This window comes from Rutilus rutilus, assembly GCF_951802725.1.
Source record: "Rutilus rutilus genome assembly, chromosome: 7".
Taxonomy (NCBI): domain Eukaryota; kingdom Metazoa; phylum Chordata; class Actinopteri; order Cypriniformes; family Leuciscidae; genus Rutilus; species Rutilus rutilus.
Window position 1 is genome coordinate 9,543,637 of NC_140221.1, and position 20,645 is coordinate 9,564,281.

A 20,645-nucleotide genomic window follows, 5' to 3' on the forward strand; every position below is an offset into this window, starting at 1 on the left:
TGTCAAAGAGTTCATATATACTATACCCTGTTATATAAGTGAAAGCAGAATAAAATATATTTTATCTTGGAATAAAAATGTGTAATTGCCCGATCCTCACTGGCTCTGGTGCATTTCACAAGTCAAATCAGATCTTTTTCTAACAGTACGCACGCACACACACACACGTACACACACATAATGCCAGCCAAAGTCTATCAGAGGATTGCATATTTACTCAGTGACATCAGTTCAAACTGGATTTAGTTGCACAGTTCATTCCTTAAACACAGACGTACTCCTAAGTTAGACTGACCACAACTCATGCAGTTCATCCAGTACACTTTTCACGTAACCCTGTTTGTACACTGCAAAGCTATATGGTGAACTTGCCTTGGGAAATACTATTAGATGTTTTGAGTATCTGAGGAAGTGTGATTCGTACTACAGGGAGATATATTGACCAGATGATTAAATGGCCAGTAGTTAGCCATTTTGATTATCTTTATTACCCATTAACTGTGAATGATTGACCTATTGACAAAAGTGTGTCACATTTTAAGTCAATTTTGTGCAAAATATGAATTAAGTTTCAACAGTGTTGTGTCCATGGCATGTGCATTCATATATACATACTGTAGATGAACCAATAGCATTATGACCAACTGCTCAATGTGCTGTTGGTCCTCCGTGTGCTGCCAAAACAGCGCCGAGCCTCCGAGGCATGGACTCCACAAGAGCCCTGAAGGTGTGCTGTGGTACAGTATCTGGCACCAAGGCGTTTGCAGCAGATTCTTCAAGTCCTGTAAGTTGTGAGGTGGAGCCGCCGTGGATTGAATTTGTTAGTCCAGCACATCCCACAGATGCTCAATTGGATTGAGAATTTGGAGGCCAGGGCAACACTTTGAACACTTCATCATGTTCCTCAAACCATTCATGAACAATATGTGAAGTGTGGCTGCTGAAAGAGGCCACTTCCACCAAAGAACACCATTGTCATGAAGGGGTGTACCTGGTCTACAAAAATGATTAGGTAGGTGTCACATTTACATCCACATGAATGGCCGGACCCAAGGTTTCCTTGCAGAACATTGCCCAGATCATCTCACTCCCTCCACCGGCTTGTCGACGTCCCACAGTGAATCCTGGTGGCATTACTTTCCCAGGTAAACGGCGCACACAGACACGGCCGTCCACGTGATGTAAAAGAAAACGGGACTCATCGGACCAGGAGACCTTCTTCTACTTCAAGATTCAGTTTCAATGCTCATGTGCTCAATATTGTACCCATTTTCGATGAATGACGGGTCATTATAGGCACACTGATTCGTCTGAAGCTACGCAGCAGAGTGTGAAGCACTGTGGGGTAACATTTCTCCCATGACCATCATGAAAATGCTGTGTGACTTGTGCCATGCAGTAAATTCTTTTGGCTTGGACCAGAGGGGATAACCTTTGTTGCCCTTGTGCATCGATGAGCCTTGGGCGCCCAACACCCTGTCACCGGTTTGTGGTTTGTCCGTCCTCAAACCACTGTTGGTAAATTGTGAGAATTTACACTGCTGACTGGGGCTACGTCTACATTAATCCGGATCCATTTAAAAACTGAGTTTTCATTTAAAAACGCTCTCCGTCCACACTAGCGTTTTCAGGTGTTTCCCAACGTTTCAGTGTGGATGAGTAACTTTTGAAATGCCTGAAAACGCTCAATTCACCTTACTGCGCATGCGTAAAACCTTACAAAAGCTCACTGAGATGATACAGATGGAAAAATAAATAACAAAGTTATCGCGCAATTCTTTTGACAGGATAATTTTATTTAGAAAAATACCTCACCATTCACTGACGCGTCCAGGTTCCACTCAGTCACCATATGTTTGGTCTAAAACACAACTGCTCTCATGTATTGCCGCAGGACAGAAAATGTGAGTATATTTTCTGTCATCTTTGCAGGACGGTGATATGAAGAGTGTGCAAAGTAACACATTTTAGCAAAAGTGTGAACGTGAATAGCACATTACAGGCACAATACCGGTATAAACATAAATATCTATTGGAACAATATGCGTCACATGACTAAACTTACATCTCATCTCTTTGAAGCTTGCATGGCCATAAAGTTCTTAGCTGGGGGTTTTCGTTGGTTAGGTCAGACTGGCTGGAGCCCCCTCCATTTATGGCCCTAGATTAGACTGTTGATTTGGGGTCTGGAGTGTTGAGTTCTACGTAGAATTATGTTTGAACGAATCATCTGGAAGATTCATTTGTGTTTTGTTCACAATCTGTCTTTTATAAATCTTATCAAACTAGTCTCTTCAGAGATATGAAGGATGCAATACTACTCTATAGGTACTCAAGATTAGCCTAACATGAGATTGGCAGAAACTGCGTCTGTTATGTCCCCTTTTACAACAATTAACAAATCAACAAAATAGCTTGCTGAAATACCTGCGCATAAAGTGACATAATACGTATGCAATGCAAACAGTCAACTTTAGTTTTGTCCTTTTCAAGCATGCAGTTGTAGTGTTGAGATGTAAAATAATGACTGTTACTAGACGCTGGTGGGGTGGAGGATAACAGAGAGGCGTCTAACATGCTGTGCTCCATAAGTACCAGTCACTGCAGAGAATGGATCCTTGTGCCAGACCGTTTGTCTGTATTTATGTCATACCAAGCTGAGAGAGAGACACAGAAAATGCATTATAGGGCGTTGCCATTGTGTCACTATGCACTTAAATAACAGAAGTGAAGTGCTTCTCATCACAGCAGAGGCTTTTTAAGACATGCCTCCATTTTTCAGAGTCATTTCTGAAAGGGTTTTTATTTATTTTTTTCAAAGGGAAATTTTATTGCAGATGTTGCTGGAGTTCACAGTCATGTTTCATTGGCATATCAACTTTTTCTCTGATGTCTCTCCTTAGAAACTGAGACAATCATTAACACAGTAAGAGCAGAGATATAAAATGAATGTGATCAGCATAGCTCAGATAACTTGGTCTGGGAAGAAGTTAATAAGAAATGTTTGAGTTCATTATATTGAAACCCAACTTTTCATTGGAGACATTATCTTGGCAAATCTGAGCACAGTTTTAGATACTGTTGGTATCTCTTAAAACCTTACTTATAGAGTAATCATCTGTGAATCAATGGAGACGGCTTGAAAATACAGTTTTTAGGTCAATTTGAGATAATGCAATTTTATAATTGATAAAATCAGATTTTATTGCTAATGTTATTGATATGTTATCTCAACAAATAGTTTTGGAGATTTCACAATTTGTGGTGGCTGCTTTCGAAACGTAAGCTTTAAAACCTTTGTGAATATTTTGTTTTATTCAGTGGTTCAAAACATGTATCAAACTTATAAAGTCACGTGAGTTTAGTAAACGAGGCTTCATTGCGTCATATCTGTACTTAAGTGTTTTTTAAAAATTTCAATAGTTTGCAGATAGGGGTTAATTAAAGTCCACATTACAAAATAAAGGTACAAGAGCAGGATGAACATGACAGAAATTTTGCTATCGTATTTTTTGGAAAATTAGTATTTGCTATCGTATTTATCTCAAATGTGCTGCGACTTATATTTCAATAAGTGATATGATATAAGTTATAAATATAAAAGAAATATTATATAAGTGATATAATGCAATTCACAAGTTCACCCTTATTCAGCCTTAAAAGTTAATGGTAAACTAACTTGGCTTGCTGTCTTTGGAGGAGGCTTGATCCCGAGGCTCGGCTCAAGCTCAGAGTTATAACACCCTATAACAGTACTGCGCATAGGAGGAAAGAGAGAATTAGTGTAGGAGACTGGGAGGAGGAGGGCTGCCGGAAGAATTTGTCAATGGGATGACGAAGTGTCTGGTGCTTATATAGTACACTTGTAATGATGATTGACGGGACTGAATGTTTAGGCTCCTCCCGAACCTTCGTTTGGTACTTCATTTAACATTAAGCACAAAAAAATGCACAAAGCAGATTAATTTGGATTTGTCCCGAATGAAAGAGGTAATATGTGAGCCCATGTTTATTTGTATAGTGCATTGCTTATTTTCTCTCAACAATGCAATTCTGACCCGGAGTGACAGTCAGGTGTAACTTATTTTCAGAAAAAACAGTCTCTGACTAATCAAGTCTTCATTACTTATGTGTTTTGTATAACATGTTAACGTGTTTTTAGAATTTGATTTCTGTATTACGTGGACATAGAACACAATATCCTGTTTTATGTCCACCCTTACAGCATATGAGTTTTTTCTTCCCGCCCCCATGCAATCATTACTCTACGTCAGTCAGCGGTGACGTGCATCAATTAATCTTTAAATTATATAGATTACATTACACAATTGAGCCTGTCCATTATATGCCGGGAGTAAAGATCAGGGGAAATGCGTCACCGCTGGTTGTCTATGAGTAGACGCAGACCCTCCCCGAGCTGACACACAGCCAGGAATCTATTTAGCCATCTGGACAGTTTATATTTACAATTACTTGTGTTATATATTAGTTTGCACCAGTGACCAGATCTGTCAAATAAAATGCAATTAGTTTCCATATTGGCTGCATAACACTATTGTTTGCTTCGCACTAGGGATAAAAAAAAAAAAAAAAAAAAAAAAAAAAAAAAAAACCCTAGCCTCAAGTATCAAACTTTGTTGAATAGCTCATCCCAAACCAATCAGGCTCTTAAAAATTTGTATTGTGATAATTAAATATTTGCTTGGTTATCACTAAAGCTCTCTCTATTCTGTTGTAGATCATTAGCTCGATATTCTGCCTCAGAAACCTGAACTAAATCAATTTCGTGAGGTAACTTTGAACGCAAACACTCCCTAAGAAGGCAATGGCTTATACAGCAGCAAGGCAACAAGTCAGCTGCCTAAGCTTTGGTCTTTCAATTGATTTGAGCTAATTCGCCCACATTAATGATACCAAAATGGGTAAGAACCACTCCGATATTCTACAGCAAGTGTAAAAACACTTTGAAGAAGCTTGACAAAGACACACTTAGTTTCATTGTGGCTTAGGTTCTTAAACTATTTGTGCTGTTCAAAGTTAAATGACAGCTTCTGTGATTTAAAAAAAAAAAGGGATGCATTCACTTATATGCAGGTAAAGTTGCGATCACATTTACTACTGTTCTGTGAATTTTCCTTGGTGAAATCCAGTCATTTCAATAGAAATCCATGCAATTGGGTATTTCACATGAGGATGAAACATTTCCCCACACACAGTGCATGCATAATTATTATGCAAATCGATATTCTGTTAAATTTTTTTTTTCAAGCACATTTTACCAATTCCAAACCACATCAATCTAAATAACTACTATTCATTTTGTAAATAATCATTTAAAAGTGATATATAATTGTTAACGAGGGCTGAAAGTGAAAAACGCCTTATATTCAGTTGTGCATAATTATTAAGCAGTCATAATCGAGAGACTGATCCCCCTATAGTAGAGTATGTGGAAGCTTGGAGGAATCTTCCCAATCTCCCTATATCTCAGTGGGTCATGCGTACAGTGAAAAGGGATTACAAAATTAAATTCGAGTGAAAATGTTGTGGTCAATCGTCCGCAGAAATTCAGTGATGTGGTGTGGACCATCGTCAACCCCAACAGGGTCAGGTAATGGAGCTAGAAGTTCAATCCCTCTTAGTGAAGGAGGCCATAGAATGTATTCCTCCTCGGCAGAGGGGGGCCGGGTTCTACAGCCGGTACTTCATAGTTCCCAAGAAGGATGGAGGGTTGCACCCCATTATACAGTAGATCTCAGGGTGTTGAATTGGTCTCTGAGGAGATTCAGGTTCAAAATGTTAACTATCCCTATTATCGTGAGTCAAATCAGGTCAGAGGACTGGTTTGTCACGATAGATCTCAAGGATGCGTACTTCCACATTTCCATCCTTCTTCAATGCTGGAAGTTCCTGAGGTTTGCTTTCGAGAAGAAAAGCATACCAATACCTGGTTCTTCCGTACGCCTAGCGTTATCCCCTCGCACCTTCACGAAATGTATGGATGCAGCACTGGCTCTGCTGAGACTTCAGGGCATGAGTATACTAAATTATATAGAGAACTGGCTAATCATAGCCCCATCGGAAGAGATAGCAGTTCGGCATTGAGATGTCGTTCTTCGCCATATAAGGTGCTTGGGGTTGAGACTCAATGTCAAGAAAAGCTTACTGTCTCCCCAGCAGAGAACTATGTTCCTGGGGGTAGTGTGGTACTCTACTACGATGCAGGCACAGCTGTCTTCTGCTAGGATAGAGACCATCTTGACCATAGTCACCAACATCAAGCTAGGCCAAGCCATCACTTTCAAACACTTTCAGAGAGTGCTGGGGCTATTGGCAGCAGCGTCCATCATAATACCTTTTGGCCTGCTGTACATAAGACCCCTACAGTGACGGCTCAGCACCAGGGGTTCTCCCCGAGGGGAAACTCGTTCCGCATGATCAGGGTAACGCGTAGATGCCTTCGTTCTCTGGTTATGTGGAAGAAACTGTGGTTCCTGTCCCAGGGTCCTGTGTTGGGAGCATTCTGTCTGCGAAAAATCGTGACTACAGATGCATCCCTCACAGGCTTGAAAGCAGTTAAGGAGGGTCGCTTTACCAGAGGCCTGTGGAGAGGGCATCATTTCTCTTGGCACATAAATTGCCTGGGGATGATAGCTGTGCTTCCTCCCGGACCTCAGGGGTCGTCATGTTCTAGTGCGAACACACAATATGTCTGTGTTCTCCTACATAATTCGAGGAAACTTTATGCCTTAAAGTGAAATGTGTTCATTTTATGGTGCAGAGAACGCCAGTTAGACCCAGTTAACTGCCCAGTGGCTTCAGTGCTGGAGTTCCTCCAAGGATGTTTCTCTGGTGGTATTTCGCTGTTCACACTGAAGGTTTACATGGCTACCATAGCTGCCTCCAACCTATCTTTAAGTATTGGCCCTTTGGGGAAACAGCAATTAATTGCTTGTTTCCTTTGTGGCGCTCGGAGGATGAGGCTTGTCATCCAGCCCAGGGTTCTTGTTTGGGACCTGGCCATGATTCTAGAGGGATTATCCCTACTACCCTTCAAACCCACTGACGAGGTATAAGGGAAGTTAATGACTCTTAAAATGGCTTACCTGCTAGCTATTACATTCCTCAAAAGAGTTGGGGACCTGCAGGCTCTCTCTGTTTCTCCCTCTTGCCTCGAGTTCACTCCTGGGAGGGTAAAGGCCCTTCTCCAGCCTAGGGCAGGCTATGTGCCCAAGGTGCCATGGAATGTGGCACCGTCTGTGATCGTGCAGGCTTTTCATCCTTCACCACATGTGTCGGCTGATCCAACGCCCTGGAGGCCGTACGTAGGTCCTCCGGTTGGAAGAAGTCGGACCAGCTATTAGTGTGTTTAGGGTCACTTAAGAAGGATTCTCCTGTCTCAAAGCAGACAATTAGCAGGTGGATTGTGGAGGCTATTTCCTCAGCATATGAGGCGCAATTTTCCCTCACCTCTGCTGATAAGAGCCCACTCAACTAGAGGAATGGCATCCTCTAAAGAATCGCTGTCAAAGGCTTCCCTTCAAGAAGTCTGTGATGTTGCTGGCTGGGCCTCCCCACACACCTTCATTAGATATTATAGCTTGGATCTGCCCTCCATGCCGGGTTCTCAAGTCCTCTCGTCCTGAGCTGTGCAAGCTTCACACCAGGATAGGCACTAGTCAGTGTGGCACAGTGGGTATTTTGTGTCGTCTTCTAAGCAGTGCATGTTCCCTCTAAAAGGTACGACTTTAACCCTTGTTACCTGAGAAGAGAACGAGGCCCTGTGTCCCTTGCCACACCTCCTAAGTGCCTGAGAATTACTTGCTTCGACCTATCAGAAGCTATTACTGTTGTGTGCCGGCTCCCCTTTGTAGCTTCTGTGCATGCCGTCACGTTATGCCATGACGCAACACCACTCGAGATTGGACTAATTTCACACGTGCTTCAGACGCTATCATGCTGGAGGCATTCCCCAAAGAGTCATCTTCAACACAGCGTCTCATTCCCTTCTCGGGGAACAAGGGTTACAGTTGTGATCCGATACGTTTTTCACTACCAGCCTCGCTATCTATTACATATCACTTATAAATTATTGTATACAAAATCAACAGTAGTTATTTAGATTGATGTGGTTTGGAATTGGTAAAATATGCAGAATATTGACTTGCATAATAATTGCAACAGTTTCATGCTGGTCACACAGATTTGCTGTGTTGACCAATAAAAAGCTACTTAATTTGAAAGTGACTTCTGTGTGAACTGAGCTTCATACATGGCTACACTATTGACAATAGACAACGGACCTCTTTTGCCTGTAAATGCCTGTAAAAAAAATGTCTTATGTACTTTAAGTCTTCCACGCTGAATTAATATATGAATGTATACTATATACAAAGTCAATGCTGACATTGACTTTTTCTTTTTATCTGGCACAGATTTCGGCTTTGGAAACTTCTTCCGTCCCGGGGAACCCCTGACCACTTGGTGTGGAAGCCCACCATATGCAGCTCCAGAAGTGTTTGAAGGACAACAGTATGAGGGTCCGCAACTGGACATCTGGGTAAGAGCTTGGCAGTACAGTGACTATATCAGATGGAAATACTATAGTAATTTGATATATATAAAACTGAGTACAATATTCATGTACCATGTTATTTACATGGTTACATCATAATCACGTAAAGCTCCTGCTGGGGAAAAAAAGCAAAAAAATCTGCCTTATCTGGTTGGTTGGTCTTAGCTGTTTTAAGATGAATGGAGCTGGTTTAAGCTGGTCAAGCTGGTCTCCCAGCCTGGCCAAGCTGGTGTACAGCTGGTTTTAACTGGTTGGTCAACTCCTGGCCTGACCAGCTGAGACCAGCCTGATCATCTAAAGAAGTGGTCAAAACCCCTCTAAAGCCAGCCTGTTAAGCCAGTTTTGACCAGGCTGGAAGACCAGCCAACCAGATTTGGCTGGTTTTAGCTGGGTTTTTTAGCAGCAATATAGGCTCTATAGCAATGTTCAATGTTCAAAAAAGCATGGTAATACCATATTCAGGGGCATCAAACTAATATGTATGTATTAGACAGCTGACGAAATTCTTCCCGGTTGTTGAGTTGTCATCTCAGTCAGTATGGAGAATTGCGTCAACAACTAATGGTCATTTAATTGATTGAAAACATAATTATTATTTCCTGCATTGTGTGTGGGTGGTCCTTTATGCTAGTTCCTAGGCAGAGATTTATGTTTATTTATTGATTTTCTGTGAATGTGTGTGTCATGCAGAGTATGGGGGTGGTTTTGTACGTGTTGGTGTGTGGCGCTCTTCCATTTGACGGCCCTAGCCTTCCTGTTCTCAGACAGAGGGTCCTGGAGGGTCGTTTCCGCATCCCCTACTTCATGAGTGAGGGTGAGGAAGTCACAGTAACACAATTATATGACTGTTCATGCATGTTTGAGTTGGCATGAATACAGTAGGTATTTATCAACCACCTCAATATCTATATTATTTGGAATCAATACTGAAAGACAGTGTTGGGGGTTAAATGCTACATAATTAGTACATTGCTGCTTACACCAGAAGATAAAGTTTCAGAAGGAGGCAGCATCTCTTTTGAGCTCATCGTATTCAATGTATAATTTTTCAGACTGTGAGCACCTGATCAGGAAGATGTTGGTTCTAGATCCAGCCAGACGTTTGTCCCTGAGTCAGATCAAAGAACATCGCTGGATGGTGCAGGAGGTCCCGTCCCAGCGGCCTGTGCTCTACAGACAGGGTTTGCCCTGCGAGAGCAAATCAGGCTTGGGTGAGCACAGTGAGCAGGTGCTGCGACTCATGCACAGCCTGGGCATCGACCAGCAGAAGACTATTGAGGTCAGTTGATCAGCTTTTTACTTGGCCAGGGTTTGGAATGTGATTAATTCCAGTGCAGTTCCTGAGATCAAACTGCATTTGAATTAAGGTTGCAAACAGGATATAGACCTGTAATTCAAATTTGACTTTAAGAAAGTACAAATGAAATTGAAAATTCAATTAAAATAAATTTCAAATTGAATTGAAGTGATGCGCAAAACATGTGGGCTATTATGAAAAACCTTAAATGATGTTTGACATAGCCAGCTATAGGAATTTATATTTAAATGATATACATTTAATTATATTTAATAAACTAAATGTCTCATTTTATGTACTATTATGGAAGATCACTCATTGAGAACCAAAATTCTCTAATTTTCTCAATATATTCTTTGATAATTAGATCAAATTTTCAATTTCAGTATTTATTTTTATTAAGTTTATGAAGACATTTTGTTGTGCTGCAAGTCAAAATTAAAATCTTTTTACTGGATTTACATATTTTTTGGGGGGAAATAATTATACATAAACATCCAAGTCAAAAACAGTGATATTATTATTTATGTTTTTCCACAAACCTTGTGTTTTATTACATTTCTGTAATTCAAATTCCTGTGAGTGAGCCCAATTTGATTCAATTGACAATCCTGAGCCAATTCTTCAATTCTGAACTCTAGTAGTGTGGTTTTTTTTTTTTTTTTCTAAAAATAATTTCTCCTCTGAATTCCAAATCTGATTTCTCCAAAGTATAGCCTTTCAGAATCTTTTCAAACCGTACTGATAGAAATGTGACATTTCTAGTGTTCTCTTTCCTTGTCTGTCTTGCTCTCCTTGCCTTTCCTGTCACAGTCTCTCCAGAACAAAAGCTATAACCACTTTGCTGCTATCTACTACCTGCTTGTGGAGCGGTTGAAAGCGCATCGCAGCAGTTTCCCTGTGGAACAGCGTTTGCACGCCAGCCAGCGCCGCCCTAGCACCGTCGCTGAGCAGACTGTTGTCAAGGTAACCCCATCTGTGAAGTCTTCCCAGACATATTGAAATGGCGTTGGTATAAAAATGTAAATATTGGAATCATGAGAAACAAAATCTGTATTCCAGCCATCCTTCTTTCAGTTTAACCTCTGTGTAAGGTTTGGTGGGTTGCTTGTGAACGTTGAGACATTTTTGGATTCTTTTTATGGATTCATCAGCATATTCATTACATATTCATGTAGTATCAGATGGTACTTTGACATATGCAGAGTCTAAGACTACTTAAAAGTACCTGTCCATGTAACAAAGGTACAACCATGATAGTTAAAATACTGTGATATTTATTGGTATTTTACAGACCATGGCGGTTCCCTCCCAAGCGTGCGTCCCTCCTCAGGCAGCACGTCACCTGCGTTCACCTGTTCTGTTGCAGTCCACCACAGACACATTTACCTTCCCACAAACCCCTACTTCCCCAGATCAGACGCTCATAGAGGAAGACGTGGCAACTCCCAAGGTCAGTTATGTTGCAACTGAAGTGAGCACCAAAACAAAGAGTGAAAAAAGGTTTTTAAATGGATTCTTCTTGCACAGAGAGAAATCTCTCATCCTCCTTTCGGGCTTGAGGCTATATTTCGTAAGCTCTGCCTGCATGTTTTAAATAGCAGCGTTACTCATTGGCGCTGCTGTATGACGGCAATAAGAGCTTTTGTCTGCAGCGTGTGAAGTTCCTCTGCCTGCGTGTCAGCCTGATCTCTTCCTCATTACTCACCCGCAGTATCTCCGCAGCATTTCAGCCTCTTAAAATAACAACTGCGTATATATATTAAATAATAAAAAATGCTCTTTATGATTTCAGCGGCTGGTGTCACCACTGGGGGTTTGCGTCAGTGTAGGTATCTCAAGCACTCATTGCTAATCATTCATATATGAATGACTCAGACAGAGGCAAGGGTATTTATATGATACCTGGTAAGAGGCGATATGACGGTATGCGCTTCGTGACACCTGGAATATGTCAACCGGCAGAGATTTTGCTGAACCATTTATACCATGGTTGCAGGGCTGGGCGATATGATGATGTACATTGTGGCAGCGATTTTGCTATATCGTTTATATTGTGGTATGTAAATATATTTGTGTAGCACAGATTGTACAACTTAAAGTTATTGACACTTTAGATTGTGTTCACACTTGACAGGTTTGGTTTGATTAAAACAACCTTTGGTGCGATTGCTCTGTTAGTGCGGTTCATTGAATATGTCACTCTGAACGCTGCCATCCGAACCCTGATGCGCACCAAACAAGAAACAAACGAACTCTGGTGCGGTTCGACTGAACGCAACATGGACCAAAGACGTCTAAATGAACCAAAAACAGGACGTGATGTCACAAGATGTGACTAAAAAGGACAGAATGCTCAAGCATACCTGTTTTTTCACGCCATAGGAGCTACGTTGCACATTACAGTCTGGAAGAGGTGTCGAAAACGGCGTCTCCTTGCTGTAGACTAGGGTTCCTCAAGTCCTGCCCTACATACTGTAGTTAATGGTGCGTTTAAATCATGTCGGAAAGATCGTATTCATGAGTTGAATGCACATTAACTCCACCACAATGCCATTAATATGAGTGGGTTTTCTTTAAACCCTGATCTTTACGAGTTGGAGGCGTGTCAGTGAGAAACATGGCGGAATACCACAATACTTAAAGGTGTTTAGCAGTGATATTGTCAGGCTTTTCTAAGTTAATTGCCTGCACAAAATATGATAGGATTGTAATATATAACAATATAATATGATCATGGGGAAACATGAAGCCTGCACTTCAGCCCTCTATTTGCAGGCTGTTGTTACAGTAACGCCAGCCTGTCAGTTTTGCTGCCTGCTGTTACACAACACCACGGCTCTGTTTTTGTAAATACCCCTGATGTGCCAGTGATGGGCCACCCATGTGATCAGTGCTGGGTGCTCAGTCCACTCGTGAGAAGCGTGACTACAACATTTGTCACCTTGGCTTTCGCAAGGCAATCTCCACAGCTACTGTTCCTTTAATTGACATGCAGCGTTGACTCATCCTGTGGGGACTCTGCCATATACATACCAATTTGGCCTCCAAAAGGTCTTTTTCTGTTTGCTCCTGCACCTCAACCGATGCTTGCAATGCCAAGGTCAAGAGTTTAATTCCCAGGGAACAAACACACTTTAACAGTAGCCATTGAATGGACTGTGAGTGGTACTTAAAGTGAATGCCAAATGAAAATGTAAATGTTTGTTTATGAAGAAGGGGAAGCGTGATAAGTCATTCATTTAGCCTCAGCACCTGTGGAGCAGAACAGATGGCAATCTAGGGATCTCTTCAAACATGTTGAGGTCACGCTCTCACAAACTTATTTCAACTGGCTCATTGTAATTCAGGAAAGCTGCTGGTCGCCTGTGGGCATTTGACAGAGCAGCATTACATAACTCTGATGTCAAAACTGATGACACGGACATGGAGTTGCAGACATAGTCTAACGCAGAGTTTACAAAATGCATTTTGATCATTCGTTGTGCAGTAGGTTCATTTTATTTACACATTCCCAACATTTCTGTTCACTGGATTTCACCAATATTCTGCCAAAATAAAAGCTAGAGGATTTGAAAGTGAAGAGTTTAAGACATACATATTAGTATTGTAACTTGCAGTGTAGAATAAAAAAATTATTATAATGATCAAATATAATTTTTTTATTTTACAGGACAGTTATTTTAATTTATTAAAGAAATATATTTTATGTATAGTTTTTTTTAAACTCCTGGTCTAACAGAAAAGAGGATCAATGTTACGCACAAAAGAGGAGATAGAATAGAATAACTGATATCTATCTGCTCTACAAATATAGTATAATTGTTGATATTTAAGGAAAAGAAGAAAATGAATATTAAATACTGATTTTAAACGATACTGGCCAGTGATAGAAATGAAAAAATATACAATATATATTTGTTGTTTGTTAACTCACTGACACTGGATGAAAATTAATAATGTTGTTCCAAACCTATATTCTGTTGTTTATTCCATAGAACACGAAAGTAGACTTTTGAATCTTATACAGTTCATGGAATAAAAGTGACCATGGTTTTCAAACTCAAAAAAGGACCAAATGTATCAAAAAGTAGTCCATTTTACTAGTACTTTAGGGGCTTTCGCACCGGAGGAAAGTTTTTTCATAGTTCCTATTATTATTGGTGAAAGTACCTGCTTTTTGCCGAGTTCGCACCGCAAGAACTGGGACTAATTTTAGTTATAGGAATGCCTTTTGGGGAAACTAAACTAGCTCCTGCTTCAGAGTAGGGTCGTAAGTGTATGTTGATTGTTAGCTTGCAGTCGATTGTAAGAAAAGGACGGGTTTATGCAGACAAACTGACTGGAGAAATCCTGCATACATCAGAGAGAAGTCTGTCGTTTCACTAGAAGATTAAGTTGACATTTTGGATAAAAATTACAAGGTAAAAAAAAACAATGAATGGATGTATTGTTAATAAGATCTGTAACATCAAGAAAATAGATGAATTTCCATTTCATGTCGAATTAAATGTTTTATTCCCTGATAATCTTCACTTCACATCAATTTCAAAGCGTTCTTGTTTGCCTCTTGGAGAACAGCTAGTAGTCACATCTATTGCTTTTCAGCTTTGATTTCAGTTGTCAGATCTGAAAACAGCAAAGTGAAAACGTCCAAAGAGTGCTGAGCTGTTTCAGCCCAAAATAGTTTTGCCAACAGTGTGTGTGTGTATTTATATCTCAGGTGGATGGCTGCTTACTGGACCCACTCCCTCCGGTCGTCGTCCGCAAGGTCAGCGGCTCGCTGCCTAGCAACGTCATGGAGACGTCCATTGATGAGGGCATTGAGGCAGAGGAGGAGCACACTGTGCCCCTAGCCGCCTTTCATACAGCTCGCTTCAGTCAGCGCCGGCACACTCTGTCTGAGGTCACCAACCAACCTGCTGTGCTGCCCATCACAGGTTAGTTCTGCATTTTGTACTGTATGTTGAGTCGAGGCAATTATAGTCTAGACACATATATATATTGAAATATATACTGTATTACTGATCAAAAGTTTGTGGTCTGTAAGATTTTTTTAATGTTTTTATCTTCTGCTCACCAAGACTAAAAAATAAAGTAAAACCAGTCATATCGTGAAATTATATTTTAAAATGTAATTATACATGAGAACACAGAGCTGAATTTTCAGCATCATTACTCCAGTCTTCAGCATTGCATGATCCTTCAGAAATCATTCAAATATGCTGATCTCTTTTTAGCATTTAACGACAATTAGAAAGTTCAAATTTCAGAATTTTCTTTTTTGAAATATACGTTTTTGTAACAATGTAAAAGTCTTTAATGCAGATTAGTATGAATATACTATATATACTAGAGATGCACCGATACTAAATGTCTTTGCCGATACCGATAGTCGATTATTCAGAATGATATCTGCCGATACAGAGTTTTGATTTTCTTAAGGACAAAAATCTCCCAAATAATGCTGCAAACTACACTGAAAAAAATGTATTCGTTGAATTTAATAAAAAAAATTAGCGTAAGTGGTTGCACACAATTGATTTTACCTACATTTAAACAAATGCATGAAATTGAACTAAAATTGATTAAGTTCAACTATTTATTTTATTATGTAATATTCACACTCAAATAAAAAACGGAAATATTTTATGCAACTCAGTTGCACATAAGATAGTTTTCATAAACACTTCTTCATGACAAATTTATTCAAAATATACATATATAATTAACAGTAAATAAGCTCCTCTCTAGTGTTTTTTATAGCCAACTAAAGACCTGTGAACATTGGATAACTTTCCTGAGATAAATGTGATCTTACATGACATTTTTCTCAACTTGTACTGTACTTTCAATATACCTTCTGATGTTCATTCATGTTTATTTTGTGCTATGTATTAAAGTGGAAGAAAAGACTTGCGCTCCATGCTGCCGCTTAAACTGAGGCGCTAAATCGATCCGTTATGTCACATTTAATTTATTTATTGTTTTATTGTTTGAGTTTTATAATGAAATGTCCAGAATTTGAAAGCAGAGGCTTTGTTTCTCATCAGAAGATATAATCTGCCATGATCATCAGCTAGTGAAAATAATTACTTTTATCGTCCAATACATCGGTGCATCTCTTAATATTATATTGTTGAATTAAACTTAAATTCATTTATTTATGCCCACTAGATGGAATAAAAAAAGAAAAGGATTCAAACAGGGTCATCTGCACTCATGTCAGTCTCATGTTTTTTTTTTTTATGTAAGGAATGGAGTTCTGGAGAGAAACTTGGAATTCTAGCTAAACTACTACTGACATTAACACACAGTGAACCTTTTTTAGTAGACAGTTGGATTTTGCTCATGTCACTTAAATCAATGTTAGACTAGTTTATTTATAAAGCACATTTACTACACAATGGGAATTCAAAGTTCTTTACATAATAAAGAGAACAAAAATAAGATAAGGTAAATAAAATAAAGTTAGAGAATTAAATGAAAGCTTAATTTAAATCTTAAAACAAAAAGGATAAAGTATAAACAAAAGGACAAACTAAAAATGCAGTCTAGTCAGTAAGGTGAAGTGCATATTCAGAGAATTCACAGGTAAACAGATGTGTTTATGTTTATGTCTGGACTGGAATATGGTCAGTGAGGCTTGGATTATTGTTTGTACATTGTAATGTAAACCACGCATTATGTTGCAGTTCTTAAAGTTCACGGTAACTTGATAAGGTTTATGCACTCTCCAAAGTCAGCTTTAACTTGCATTTGAGTCTTGCCATTCATTTTGGACCCTGAATAAATACTGTTACATCTATATACTTGAGTGAACTTCAGTTACTCTCCACAGGTCTGAACCCGTCCCTCGGCAGCATGGACTCAGAGTACAGCATGGGTTCAACGCAAAGTGACTTCAGCTTGCCTGAAGAGAATCCAGCTCTAAGCACTACACCTGCCAGCTCCACAGCTCCAGTCTTCCTCAGCAAGAAGCCTCCTGAACCCCTGCAGCCGCTCAACACAGAGGGGCGGGACGCTCATAATCACTCACTAGTCAGTTTCAGAGAGGGGCGAAGGGCTTCAGACACTTCTCTCACTCAAGGTCGGGATGATTTGTGTTCTCTTGTGCACATTATTTTTCATTTCGCTTTTTCATCCATCACCTTTCTCTCAAACTTTGTTCAAGGAATGGACACACTACATTTATGCTTGCGAAATGACTTTGGACAGCATATATGTGCAACAGGATGTGAACTTAATAGTATATACAGTGAGGAAAATAAGTATTTGAACACCCTGCTATTTTGCAAGTTCTCCCACTTGGAAATCATGGAGGGGTCTGAAATTGTCATCGTAGGTGCATGTCCAATGTGAGAGACATAATCTAAAAAAAAAAAATCCAGAAATCACAATATATGATTTTTTTAACTATTTATTTGTATGATATAGCTGCAAATAAGTATTTGAACACCTGTCTATCAGCTAGAATTCTGACCCTCAAAGACCTGTTAGTCTGCCTTTAAAATGTCCACCTCCACTCCATTTATTATCCTAAATTAGATGCACCTGTTTGAGGTCTTTAGCTGCATAAAGACACCTGTCCACCCCATACAATCAGTAAGAATCCAACTACTAACATGGCCAAGACCAAAGAGCTGTCCAAAGACACTAGAGACAAAATTGTACTTTAGGGCTACGGGGAAATTGCCAAGCAGCTTGGTGAAAAAAGGTCCACTGTTGGAGCAATCATTAGAAAATGGAAGAAGCTAAACATGACTGTCAATCTCCCTCGGACTGGGGCTCCATGCAAGATCTCACCTCGTGGGGTCTCAATGATCCTAAGAAAGGTGAGAAATCAGCCCAGAACTACACGGGAGGAGCTGGTCAATGACCTGAAAAGAGCTGGGACCACCGTTTCCAAGGTTACTGTTGGTAATACACTAAGACGTCATGGTTTGAAATCATGCATGGCACGGAAGGTTCCCCTGCTTAAACCAGCACATGTCAAGGCCCGTCTTAAGTTTGCCAATGACCATTTGGATGATCCAGAGGAGTTATGGGAGAAAGTCATGTGGTCAGATGAGACCAAAATAGAACTTTTTGGTCATAATTCCACTAAACGTGTTTGGAGGAAGAAGAATGATGAGTACCATCCCAAGAACACCATCCCTACTGTGAAGCATGGGGGTGGTAGCATCATGCTTTGGGGGTGTTTTTCTGCACATGGGACAGGGCGACTGCACTGTATTAAGGAGAGGATGACCGGGGCCGTGTATTGCGAGATTTTGGGGAACAACCTCCTTCCCTCAGTTAGAGCATTGAAGATGGGTCGAGGCTGGGTCTTCCAACATGACAATGACCCGAAGCACACAGCCAGGATAACCAAGGAGTGGCTCTGTAAGAAGCATATCAAGGTTCTGGCGTGGCCTAGCCAGTCTCCAGACCTAAACCCAATAGAGAATCTTTGGAGGGAGCTCAAACTCCGTGTTTCTCAGCGACAGCCCAGAAACCTGACTGATCTAGAGAAGATCTGTGTGGAGGAGTGGGCCAAAATCCCTCCTGCAGTGTGTGCAAACCTGGTGAAAAACTACAGGAAACGTTTGACCTCTGTAATTGCAAACAAAGGCTACTGTACCAAATATTAACATTGATTTTCTCAGGTGTTCAAATACTTATTTGCAGCTGTATCATACAAATAAATAGTTAAAAATCATACATTGTGATTTCTGGATTTTTTTTTTTAGATTATGTCTCTCACAGTGGACATGCACCTACGATGACAATTTCAGACCCCTCCATGATTTCTAAGTGGGAGAACTTGCAAAATAGCAGGGTGTTCAAATACTTATTTTCCTCACTGTAACTGTACTTGCAGCTTATATAATATTAATGAAATAAAGGGCCAATTCAGTGTTCTTAAAGGGATAGTTGTTCACCCAAAAATGAAAATTACCCCATGATTTACTCACCCTCAAGTCATAGGTGTATATGACATTGTTCTTTCAGACGAATATAATCTGAGTTATATTAAAAAATGTCCTGGCCATTCCAAGCTTTATAATGGCAATGAATGGCCGTTTCAGTTTTTTCCATCAAAGTGCATCTGTCCATCATAAAAGTGCTCCACGCGGCTCTGGGGGGTTAATAAAGGCCTTCTAAATATTTAAATATAATATCTAGCTTTTTTACTTTATAAAGTTTTAAAATATGGATTTTTTCGTACGCAAACGCACCACTTCACTTCAGAAGGCCTTTATTAACCCCTCGGAGATGTGTGGAGCACTTTTATGATGGATAGATGCACTTTTTATGGACTTCAAAACAGAAACAACTATTCTCTGCCATTTATAAGGCTTGGAAGAACCAGGACAAACCAAGACGATTGTATTGGTCTGAAAGAAGAATGTCATTTACACCTAGCATGACTTGAGGGTGAGTAAATCAAGGGCTAATTTTCACTTTTGGGTAAACTATCCCTTTAAAGAGAGCACACTATCATGACTGCAAGTGTATATAGATTGGGGATCAAGAGGTTTAGCCAAGAGGTTATTCTGTTACATGTAGATCATTTATTGGTTAAATGTCTTTTCACTATAGAAATGCACAGGTCAGAATTCACCAAACTTAAACTATAGTTTGCAGCAAAAGATTAAAAAAAAATCTGCTACTGCATCTGTTCTTCTGTGTGTGTGATTGAAGCACAAAATCTAGCATGCCCACCACTTTACTGTCTGCAGGCATGTATTTGCATGTCATAATCAGTGTTTTGGAATATGTATTGTTAGTGGATAAAATAACCCTCATTCTGACTGATATCTGACCTTCTATGAATAATGGCTACTTTTAAAAGCAGAATATAATCACAGTGATTCACTTCTGTACTAATTATAGCAGTAGTCAATGAGTCAGACCACCCCTGCAGCAGTCACAGGAATATCTCTACCAGTTCATCTGACTCGAAATCTGTTGTATTTATTGAACCTATGGTTTAACAGGTTTAGTGGCATTCAGACAGCACCTTCAGAACCTGGCCAGGACCAAGGGCTTCCTGGAGCTGAACAAAGCCCAGATAGTGTTAGGACTCCCCACCGTCAGTCCACAGGACTATCCATTCAGTCACCAGGTCAGAGAGCAATTTGTGCTGGTCTCAGTTTTTCAATTTTTTACATTTTTAAGCATAAGTATTGTGCCTTTGAACTCGAAATAAAATAGGTGGCAGAATACGGATAAGAGTCTTGGAAGATGACCGATGACTAAGGTATTTATGCTGATATAAAAACCTATTCTTTAATAATTTCAGGGAGAAGGACGCCAATGTCTAAGTGGAAAAGATACGCTGACATTCACGGGTAAAATGCACCCTTATTTGCTATCCAGGAGACAGAGTTTGGAGACGCAGTACCTCGCTCAGCGACTACAGGTGGGTCAATTGTGTATATGAGTATCCACAATAAACAAAAGGGTGGAAAAATTTGGTTTAAATCACACAAGCCAAGCTTTTCGAAATGTAATCTTTGTGCTAATGTTGGTTTCTTATGGTTTTGAAAAACTTTTTTATCATTTTATCAAGTTTACATTTAATTATTCTAAATATGTCATGTGGTGTAACCAAGTAAAATATAATAGGTTATTTTCCATACACTATGAATTTATGTGAACATTCATTTCTAAATCATATAAATACTTTTTTTTTTTTTTTAAATAAAGAGTTTGTTTAACTGTGTATTAAGTTTGTGGGGAGTTGCACCAGTTTTTCTCAATCGATTTGGCACATTTCTCCAAACT

General features: G+C 39.8%; 1 protein-coding gene across 5 annotated transcripts in view; it reads left to right on the forward strand.

The window, feature by feature from the left end:
* Positions 1-20,645, forward strand: part of sik2a (salt-inducible kinase 2a) — a 38,026-nt gene that overhangs the window by 10,188 nt on the left and 7,193 nt on the right. For all 5 annotated transcript variants that reach the window (XR_014627894.1, XM_084413199.1, XM_084413198.1 and 2 more), the window contains 9 exons: positions 8,436-8,560; positions 9,266-9,389; positions 9,628-9,854; positions 10,686-10,838; positions 11,167-11,325; positions 14,596-14,812; positions 16,714-16,962; positions 19,856-19,983; positions 20,161-20,280. Coding sequence is in view for 4 of the 5 variants with exons in the window: in XM_084413199.1 (XP_084269325.1) it covers positions 8,436-8,560; positions 9,266-9,389; positions 9,628-9,854; positions 10,686-10,838; positions 11,167-11,325; positions 14,596-14,812; positions 16,714-16,962; positions 19,856-19,983; positions 20,161-20,280 (1,502 nt within the window). In the remaining variant the exon portion in view is untranslated. The remainder of the gene's footprint in view (positions 1-8,435; positions 8,561-9,265; positions 9,390-9,627; positions 9,855-10,685; positions 10,839-11,166; positions 11,326-14,595; positions 14,813-16,713; positions 16,963-19,855; positions 19,984-20,160; positions 20,281-20,645) is intronic.